Consider the following 10572-nt stretch of genomic DNA (forward strand, 5'->3'; position numbering starts at 1 on the left):
TATTAGTTCTCAGTTTGTTTTAGCTGAGTTGGGAAGTCTGATTCAGATAGTGTTACGTCAACACGCACTATTTGTCTAGTATCATGAGACCAGCCATGACTGAAAGAGGAGCAAATAAAGACAAAAAAACAAAAACAAACAAACAGTACAAACAGAACTGTTTGTTTGTCTTGTCATACATGTGTGTGAAAGACAGCCATTGCTCTGTGGGCCCTTGATGCACCAAACATCTGCAACAGTGTGGTTTACAGTGGTCTTTTGGACCCCTTTTCTTTTCTCTTCCCAGCTCCTTAGTATCCTCCATCTGCAGTACAAGGAGGCAGTCCAAACTATCCAAAACATTCTAAATGGGCCTCCCAAAGTGGATCGTACTAGTGACACAAAAATGCACTACTCCATCCTTTTTAGGATGCCACTGTTTGTGGTGACAAGTTTAAAGAATCTCATGGGTAAAATTTTCCTTAAATGTCTGTACAATTAAATATATATAAGATGCTGAATATTTTACTTTAAGTGCCCCTCTTTTTAGCCAATACACACAGTTTAAATGTGAGAGAAGGGAGCCATGATGGCGTAGCATAGTGTTTCTCAAAGGGGGCGGTACAGCCCCCCAGGGGGGCGTTGGGAAGGTTACAGTTCAGAGGGGGCGGGGCTAAGTTGCCATTGGGGTGCATTAATCCATGTTATTTTATACTACGGCGGGCATTGGCAGGCTTATGATGAGGTCAAGGGGGCGTTAGGACGCTTATGATGAGATCCAGGGGCATTTATTCAAAAAAGGTTGAGAACCACTGGCTAGCAGCTGCATTAGCAGTCAGCATAACTTCCTGCATATGGATCTTTCCGGTTGGTCCAGGGCTGATTCCTTGCAGTCCCTCCCCCGCTCATGCTGATTGGTCCCTGGTTGTGTGAGCTAAGCCAGCTCCCTGCTTTATGGCCTTTCCCCGGAGCAGTCTTGCGGAAGAGAGGGGTGATCTGGGCAAGCAAGCACACCTTGTTCCCTGCCTGCTGTGCTCTTTGACAGGCACATTTCTGTCCAGCCCTGGATTGCGCAAATGAAGGTGAGTGTTTAGTGTTATAATGTGCAGAAAGAAGACTGCACTAATGTGTATTATCAACTCCTATTGGCCACATCAGTCAGAGTGTTAATTGCCCTGTAATGCAATAAAACATTGGTTAAGACTGCATAACTGCTGAAAGAAAGCCCAGCAGTAGTGTTGGATCAGTAAGCAGCAGCACAGTCAGATGTTGCATTATTCACAATGAACTGTTCTGGTGAAATTATTTAGGCCATGCAGTAGCCTACTGCAGACAGCTAAAGACATGTAGTGAACCCTCAGGAAAGGAACGCACATGTGGTCAGAAGACCAGACCAGGGGCCTATACCACAAAGCAGGTTCAGGAGTAAAGCAGGTTAAGTTAAGAGGTAAATCATCTAATAGAAGAGCCGGGAGTCCTCCAGTCCAGGCTCTTCTACTAGATGTTGAAAAACAAAAACAAAAAACCTCTTAAATGTAGTATACGGTAGGCTCCAGTTGCAATGCAATGCTTGTTTCGCTTCTCCACTCCCCAGGTGAAGGCCAGGTGGGGCGTGCTGGCCCTGGGTCTTGGCCTTGGCCTGACTCAGTACCACCACCACAGCAGCAGATGTGGAGGAACATCAATTGTCCATCTGTTTGAGTGGCGCTGGACAGACATAGCAGAGGAATGTGAGAATTATCTCGCTCCGAATGGCATTGGTGCTGTGCAGGTGTGTAACCTACAGCATAGGCCAACAGTAGGGCCTACATTTATTTCTTCATTCTTCATATTAATGTTAATGTAGCCCAAGATATTATGTTTTACTAACATCCTCAAAACTGGGAAAAAAAGAAACATACTGTATTCAATGGCTGTGTAAGTCTTGTATGAGGAAAATAATACTAAATGAGCCACTCTCACTATACAGTATGTGCCCTATTAGTAAACAATACACTCATGCACATTCCATAATATATTATAGGGCCTACAATGTACTTACAGTACATTGCAGTAAACATCATAAATGCAATGTATAGGCCCTATGTGTGTCGTGCTCATATATGGGCCACTTTTATTAGTATTAGCCATATGAGTAACCACACATCAAGGCTTATCACAATATAAATTATGTAAATGCATTCTACACACATTGTGTTGCACTGTAATATTGTCTTACTCATTGTGATGGAGTGACCATCACTAGGGTTGTGGGTGTGTTCTGGCTGTCACGCCAACGAGCCTGGCTCTTTGGTGTAGCGGTCAGAGCCCCAGTATACTACTTCAGAAGGTCTGGGTTCGAGTCCCAGCTGGGCAATTCTACTCCCCTTCGCTACACTCATCTACACGTGTGTGAGAGGGAATAGGGAATGTGCCACTTTTACAGTACATATGCCATATTGAGACTTCTTTTTTGTATTGGTGAAGTAGTAGTTGATACACCGTACTACTCTCCAATATGGTGCATCTCCAGTTGAATAAAACGTACAATGAAGAGGTTGATCACACTCGATTCTTCTTTTCTTTGAAATACTTATAATTCTTTTTTTACATAGCTGAAGAGAAGCAGACAAACATTTCGGCTGTTGCCTTCATCAGTGTCAGTGTCTGTGTCAGTGTATTGATTGCCAGCAGGAGTGTGTTGTTTTTTTAAAGTAATATATTAACAGTATTTTCAGTGTTTAGAGAGACTGTCTGCTGGGATGACTCATCTAAGACTGAGGCGGCATTCATTTTTCTATGGGCCTGCTGTGTTATGCATGATGCCACTTGATAATGAAAGAACTAAATATGAACACAATCGATACTCCTTGCCTCCGCATCAGATTTCCCCACCCAGCGAGAGCGTTGTGGTGACGGAGCCGTGGCGACCCTGGTGGGAGAGGTACCAGCCAATCAGCTACAAGCTCTGCTCCAGGTCGGGGACAGAGCAGGAGCTGCGGGACATGGTCTGCAGATGCAACAAAGTTGGGGTGAAGTGAACATTTGTTTATTTATTTCAAGATTTTTTTTGTGTTCACTCAGTGAAACAATCATTATTATTATTTGTTTTGTGTGTGTGTGCGTGCGTGCAAGTGAATCACTCATAAAGGCTCGAGTTGGAGAAAGAGATGGGCTAGGGTAGGGAAGGAAAGGAGGACTATACATAGGGTTGGGTGGCCTGGACTCAAACCTGGGCCTTCTACCCGTGGGCAGTGTGCCTGTGCATGGTGTCGTGGACAATTTGCTACAGTGCCCACGTTATGGCATGCCAGTTTGCAATTTAAGTTTATATATAGAGGTTGGAATTATCTAATGATAAACTAATATTAGAACTGTCGGTAAAACTTTATTTTAATGGTTGACTATTACAGTGGATCTACCACATAAGGTACAGTGTAATAACCAGTGTAACAGTATTTAATACCATGTATTACCAGTGTAACACCATGTACCAATTTTGTACATCTAGGGTTAGGGTTGGTACATGGTATTGCACTGGTATTACCTACATGTGTGGTATTAAATATTGTTACACTCTTTATCACACTGTACCTAATGTGGTAGATCCACTGTCTTTAGTAAGCTGAACCTACGGTGAGATTCACTAGGGGTCACCATTTTGCATGATGATTCCCCAACCATATTTCACTGGTGTGTATGGCTTTGCGTATGCCTATGGCTGGACCAGTGTGATATAAATTCAGTGGGCTGAAGAATTCTGTCCATCAGTTGCCCCCCACCTAGCCTATAATATAGCCCATGGCCATAAGCAATGTTTATAGACATGCCCCTTGACACTCACATTTTTTTCCCATCTTTACCTTGGCTGACGGATGTCTTTGAGGCGATGTGATGCGCGGTTATGGTAATGATCCAGCACATGTCTTGCGCGCAGGTGAAGATCTATGCGGACGTGGTGATCAATCACATGTGCGCGTCGAGCGCGGGGGAGGGCAGACGCTCGACCTGTGGATCATACTTCAATGCCAGCGAGAAGGAGTTCCCATCTGTGCCCTACTCAGCTTCGCACTTCAACGATGACAAATGCACCACCGCGAGTGGAAATATTGAGAATTACCAAGACATTTATCAGGTACGATTTGGGGAGGGAGGGTCGCTGAGAAGATGGAAGATCCCCAGTTACGAATAACATCAGCTACAGATGGGGATACAGGGAGGGGGGCTGGTGAGGGGAAGTCATCTCAGCGCCCCCTGCTGGTAACTTTCCTACCTATAATATCTTACTACATTAATAAAAGTAACACCAAGTCGGTATTCAAGCCTAAACATGATTCCAGAAAATCGTTTCAATGGTTCATCAACTTGCAACAGAGCGGAATTCTTTATGGAGTTAATTTTGCCACTAGGGACAGATTAGTGAGTGGGCTTATTGTGTCTAGGCCCCAGGTCTATCCCAAGAGGCAAAGACAAATTAGACCTTGCCAACCCCACCACCATCTCCCTGAGGTGCTTTACATATCGGGTAACGGTGTAGCCATGCTGGTTAACAGTGGTGTGTACAGACATCCTCAAGGGGGTGGGGTTGGGGTGGGGGGCATGTGGAACAGCCGGTTGCCTTACTAGGCTATAGAGGCTATTGGAGCATTATTGTCACATGCAGTTGATTGTCAAGCATTTGTAGATGATCATTTCAACATGGACCATACTGTAATAATACATTGTAATAAAAAAAATAGTTCAAAAACAAAAACAATTTGTACAGTAGGGCGAAGGGGAAGATGCTATAGAACCACCGCATCCCTATGCGTGTATGCATGCTGGTTAACCTTCATAACCCTACACTAGGTATGGTCCAGGGATGCTTAAAAACCCCCATCCCTCTCCATCTGTCTCGATTTGCCTCCCTCTGTGAGTCAATGCTTCTCCCTGAAAGCTGACTCCTTTAGTGGAAATGAAGAGATGATTTACATATGTGTGTAGAATGCATTTACAATGATTTACATAGGGTAATTCAGTTAATTTGTCAGACACAATACACTTTTTGAAGCCTTGTGTGCGCCTCATCTTTTTGACTGTGGTAATTCAGCCATGATCTCAACCATGAGCAGTACAATTACCACCATAGGACAAAGAAACACATGGCTCTTCCATGATGGAGCTTGATTACTCACAGCAAGGTTTTGCTTCCTGCATGCATGCCCTCAGGTGCGCAGGGAGTAGTCCCAACTTCTGGGCACTATGGACATAACTAGAATTGATCCTCTAACCCTCCATTTATAAGATATCACTATTTTAAAAATCGAATATGACTACTTGTGGGCCCCCCCAGTATGTGGGGCCCTGGTGACTGAGTTCACTTTATCCCTCTATTTCGACACCCCTGCAGGTGCGCGACTGTCGTCTGGTGGGGCTCCTGGACCTGGCCCATCACCAGGAGCACGTGAGGGAGAGGGTGGCCAGCTACTTGAACACCCTGCTGGACATGGGAGTGGCCGGCTTCAGGGTGGACGCCTGCAAGCACATGTGGCCGGAGGACCTGAAGGCCATCTACGGCAGGCTGCACAATCTCAACACCAAGTGGTTTCCAGAAGGATCCAGACCTTTCATCTACCAAGAGGTATGTAGTGTACTACTCATGCTTTATACTTAAGATTTGGTATGGGCATACAGTAAACATTGTAGATAGAATATGTTCATCTACCATGAAGTGTGTGAATGTGTTTCTTCTCTTTATGTTTTAGATTAGGTGTGACATATATATCCCATGTGAAAAAAATCTTATGATGTACAGCGGTATCAAAATTATTTCTATTTTTACTGTAGTATTACTGCACAATACATCAGTATTTCTGCAGTAGATGTATTTTTCACTACGACTGTGAAAAGACTGCACTTCAATGCAATATGCAATATTTTGGACATGAAACCACTGCAGTCCATCAGAGAAAAACTGCAGTGTTGTGTATTATGTATAGGGGGCTGAATGAAGGAAGATAAACTTTAGTTCTGTACTACTGTGCTTCACAAAAATTGGTCAATACAAAGTCTTTGTCTCAAACGCCACAAACCTACCGTTGTCATCCAGGTCATTGACCTAGGTGGGGAGCCTATTACGGCGAGGGAATACTCCGGGCTGGGCCGGGTAACCGAGTTCAAATACGGCGCTAAGCTCGGATCTGTCATTCGCCAATGGAACGGAGACAAGCTCGCTGACCTTAAGTAAGTCGTGCCCCTGAGGACACATCACATCTCAGACTTGACTTGGCCAGGGCGGTGATGAGAATGAGAAATGCCTCTTTTTTATATTTCAGGTGACTTTTTAAAAGGGCTGAACTGACTTGGCTGTACACAGTACTGTGCTGAGGGGGACATTTCTGCCATTGTGTGATTGGTTAGGTCCTGGGGAGAAAGCGGTGGACTGATGCCGTCTGAGCGAGCCGTGGTGTTTGTGGATAACCATGACAACCAGAGAGGCCACGGAGCAGGAGGGGATTCTATTCTCACCTTCTGGGAGCCGAGGTGCAGTAGGGGAGTGTGTGCCGTGCTGAGCAGGAGCTGGTGTTTTGGTCTCTGTGCAGCGAGCCATTCAGTAATGAGTGTTGGTTGGTGTGTGGCTGCTCCCTGGGCTGAACTGGGGGAGAAATAGGGCTTGGGCACGTTGGGCTTAAAGGGGCTCCCTCATTATTAGCGACTCACAGCTGACTCACCAGTGGGCCCTGCACCCTCGTGGGCCCATATTTTCAGAAATGTAAAAAAAAAATTGTTTACATGAAAATAGGGGCCCATGATGGTACAGGGCCCAGCGGGAAATGCCCGCTATGCCAGATGGCCAGTCCAACCCTGGCTGCTCCTTCTAGATGCTGTGGCATGCTTGCCTGACAGGAGACAGGTAATTAAAAAAGAAGGCTGAAATCACCTGAGACACCTCCGTTTCATATCGCTTAATAATTCATCCTGTAGTATCTTAAAGATGTGTTATATCCAGATAATAATAGCGGTTACCTCTCTGGCATTTGCATCTCTTTGGAAACACTTTTGTTAATTTCACTATTTAATACCTTTTCCCCAGCGAAGAGAGGACTGTGAATCACAAAAGTGCTAATGAACTGAATTCTTTTCACTTCTTTCTCTCCAACGACCTTCCCTTCTCCCTCTTCTCTCTTTCCTCTCCCCCTTCTCCCTCTCTCTTCTCTCTTTCCTGCCCCCTCTTCGCTCTCTCACTTGTTTCTCTCCAACACTACCATCCCCTCTTTTATCTTTTATCCTCTCTCCTACCTCTCACTCCCTCTCTTAGCTCTCTTCGTCTTTGCTCTTTCACTTGTTTCTCTCCAACCACTATCTTTCCTCTCTCCTCCCTCTCACATTTTTTTTCTCCAACCAGCCTCCATTCACCCTCCTCTCTTTTTCCCCTCTCCCTCTCTCTCTCTTACCTTTCCTCTTTTCCTCTCTCCTCTATCTGTTTAGAATGTACAAAATGGCGGTGGCCTTCATGCTGGCGCATCCGTACGGTGTGACCAGACTGATGTCGAGCTACCGCTGGGAGCGGGCTCTGGTGGACGGGAAGGTGGGTGGCTCGTGTCAGGTGTGTCCTCCATGGGGTTGTGGCGGGGCAGCATGTGTCAGACGCAGCTAAATAAGTAAACAGCCGCAGCACGGCAGTGAAGTGTGTGTGGGGCAGTGAATAGCACAGGGTTATGCGATGCAATGCAATGCTCTGAATGTCTTCCCGTACTACGGCCCGGGGCAGGTTGCCCCTCTCTCCTCTCTCCCTCTCTCTCTCTCTCTCTCTCTCTCTCTCTCTCTCTCTCTCTCTCTCTCTCTCTTTCTCTCGCCCTCTCCTCCACCACCCCCCACCCACCACCCACACACACACACTCACCCAGTCCCTGTTCCCATCCCCACCCTGCCCGCCGGTGTGAATTGTGCCTCAACCTCAGCACTTTCACAGGTACTCTGTGTCCACTCACACACTTCCCACCTCCCCCCTCCTCTCCCCTCTCCCTGCTGCACACCACCCCACCTGACCCTACTCCACCCCAGCCGGCCCTGAACATCCATCGGATATCTGCAGTGTTGTTGTCGCAAGAGTGCAGACTCTCTCATGTTTCTGTTTCCTCATGGGTATACGGCCTCTGTCTGTGTTTTCCTGTCTGTTCTCTCTGTCCTTTCCCCTCGATTTCGTTAATTTGTCTTTTCTTGTGTCATCATCCACTGCTCCTCCTCCTACTCTCTCCCGTTGTCTGTCTCTCTTTACCTTTTTCTGTCTCCATATGTTCCATCTCTCTATTTCTTTATTCATTCTTCTTCTCTCTCTCTCTCCCTCTCTCTCTCTGTCTCTCTCTCTCTCTCTCTCTCTCTCTCTCTCTCTCTCTCTCTCTCTCTCTTTCTCTTTCTTTCTCTCCCTCCCCCTCCCCCTCTCTCCCTCTCCCTCATCCTTTCTCTCTCTATCCCTTTCTCTCTCCATGTATCAGGACCAGAACGACTGGATGGGCCCTCCCAGCTTTGCGGACGGCTCCACCAGGCCCGTCCCCATCAACCCGGACGGCAGCTGTGGAGGGGGCTGGGTGTGCGAGCACAGATGGCCCCAAATCAGGTGTGCAAGCCGCACGCACGCAAAACTCTCCTCTCCTCTCCTCTCCTCTCCTCTCCTCTCCTCTCCTCTCCTCTCCTCTCCTCTCCGCCCATCCACATTCATTACATTTCATTTGTTTCGCCTGCTAAATATTTGCCATTGACCTTGAGTGTTGAGAATTGGCCGCTGTGATTTGCTGTGTGTGGTGTGGTGTGATGACTGCCAATTTCTCTCTATCTGCTGTTGGGCAAGTGGAGATAAACAAAGCAGCCCCTTTTTTTGCCAAGTGCAGTGCAGGATGTTGAAACGTTGAAATTGTAAATTGTGTTTTTCTCCCACCCACCCCTGCGTGGCACCCTCACCAACCCCACCAACCACGAACTCCACCCCCGTCCCGGTCCTGCCCTGCCCCGGTGTGAATGTGAAGGGATATGGTCATGTTTCGAAATGAGGTCGACGGGGAGCCCTTAACCAACTGGTGGGACAACGGCAAGGACCAGATTGCGTTTGGAAGAGGGGGTCGAGGATTCATCGCCATCAACAATGATAATTGGTGAGCGAAGCAGCCGCAGGTCAACAACCATTTCAGAGCACAGCGCATGTCTCGCAAAAACCCAGCAGAACTGATCGTCCGTGTTCGGATGCCCTATTATGCCAAATAGCCGTAGCAGACGCAGCGCGCAATCCGAGAGCGTTATGTTTGGTTTCATGGTACATTTGCGATCCGAGTCACTCACACACACACACACACACACACACACACACACACACACACACACACACACACACACACACACACACACACACACACACACACACACACACACACACACACACACACACACACACACACACACACACTCGCACACCTCGTCGCTTACACTGGCGCCGGGTCTCACAAGGCAAACACCTGTGACTAATCTTTCTTCTTTTAACATTTATTAGCACTCTGGATGCCTGGCTGCAAACAGGCATGCCCGCGGGGAGCTATTGTGATGTGATCTCCGGCCGGAGGAGCGCTGCAGGCGCCGGCTGCACCGGGAGGCTCATCACCGTGGGGCAAGATGGAAGAGCTCATTTCAGCATCAAGGCCACCGAACAGGATCCCATCATCGCCATCCATGCTGGCTCAAAGTTGTGATCAAACGGCCGGGAGAGGGAGGGAGAGGGAGAGAGAGAGAGAGAGAGAGAGAGAGAGAGAGAGAGAGAGAGAGAGAGAGAGAGAGAGAGAGACTGGCTGGCTGGCTGTTCGCTTGGACTGGCTGGCTGGAGAGTCAGACAGACGCATAGAGAGAGAGCGCGAGAGAGAGATGTGAAAGCCAGGTTGTGATTTCTGAGCAGATTAATTATCAGGTAATAGTCATGGCAACGTGATCTAACACTGATGTTCAGACGTGCCCGTGATCATTCGTTGAATTTAGATGAATGGTGCACATCAAGAGGCGGTCATTAAAAGTTGACTGCCAATTCTGATTTATGTTTAGCAAAAAACAGAGGGGTTCATGTATGCAAAAAGAGTTCTACAAATCCAGATCAGCCCACACTGATGTGCTTTATTTCCGTTTGGTATGAATAAATTATTGTCTGAGTCAGAGAAAATGCTTATTCATTGAATGCAAAAAAAAATGTTGCACAATCTCTTCAAACATTAGACGGCAGTGCTAATTATTACCAAGCTTATGCACAAAAGATGGTGATGAAAAGGGGAAATGATGCCAACATGAATGCAGTTGATGTTTTCAATCAATACAAGTTAGAATGACTTGCACGTTATTTAAAGTCGAACATAGTGTTCTCTAATGGAGGAGCGTATTAGACACTGGCTATGTCTCAAATGACACACTTTTGTCAGTGCACTGACAGTCAGTGCACTGACAGTCAGTGCACAGTGCACACAGTGCACTGAGGTCTTTAGTGCATAGTGTTGTGGTAAAAATTGAGCACTATGCACTGTGCCCTCACTGGAAGTGACGGCTGAGCATGGCATTAGCTCGCCAAAATATGAGTTGGCTACTGTTTACAATGCACAGCGTCTGGTG

General features: G+C 46.9%; 1 protein-coding gene across 2 annotated transcripts; it reads left to right on the forward strand.

The window, feature by feature from the left end:
* The first annotated feature begins 772 nt into the window (after positions 1-772).
* LOC134455620 (alpha-amylase-like) lies at positions 773-10177 on the forward strand. 2 transcript variants are annotated; one of them, XM_063206798.1, is made up of 11 exons: positions 773-1061; positions 1574-1750; positions 2844-2990; positions 3896-4093; positions 5348-5578; positions 6047-6180; positions 6358-6480; positions 7426-7543; positions 8433-8554; positions 8961-9086; positions 9479-10177. In XM_063206798.1, exons 1-11 carry the CDS (start codon positions 1056-1058, stop codon positions 9672-9674), a joined length of 1578 nt encoding a protein of 525 aa, XP_063062868.1. In that variant the 5' UTR covers positions 773-1055; the 3' UTR covers positions 9675-10177. The 2 variants fall into 2 exon arrangements, with proteins under 2 accessions (XP_063062868.1, XP_063062869.1); XM_063206799.1 differs by having other exon boundaries at positions 775-1061; positions 7426-7525; positions 9479-10174.
* Positions 10178-10572: the final 395 nt, after the last annotated feature.

This window comes from Engraulis encrasicolus, chromosome 9, assembly GCF_034702125.1.
Source record: "Engraulis encrasicolus isolate BLACKSEA-1 chromosome 9, IST_EnEncr_1.0, whole genome shotgun sequence".
Taxonomy (NCBI): domain Eukaryota; kingdom Metazoa; phylum Chordata; class Actinopteri; order Clupeiformes; family Engraulidae; genus Engraulis; species Engraulis encrasicolus.

Coding starts and splice junctions, on each gene's coding strand:
- LOC134455620 (XM_063206798.1), top strand. Junction 2,991..3,895: donor GCAGATGCAACAAAGTTGGG/GTGAAGTGAACA, acceptor TCTTGCGCGCAG/GTGAAGATCTATGCGGACGT. Junction 6,481..7,425: donor CTCACCTTCTGGGAGCCGAG/GTGCAGTAGGGG, acceptor CTATCTGTTTAG/AATGTACAAAATGGCGGTGG.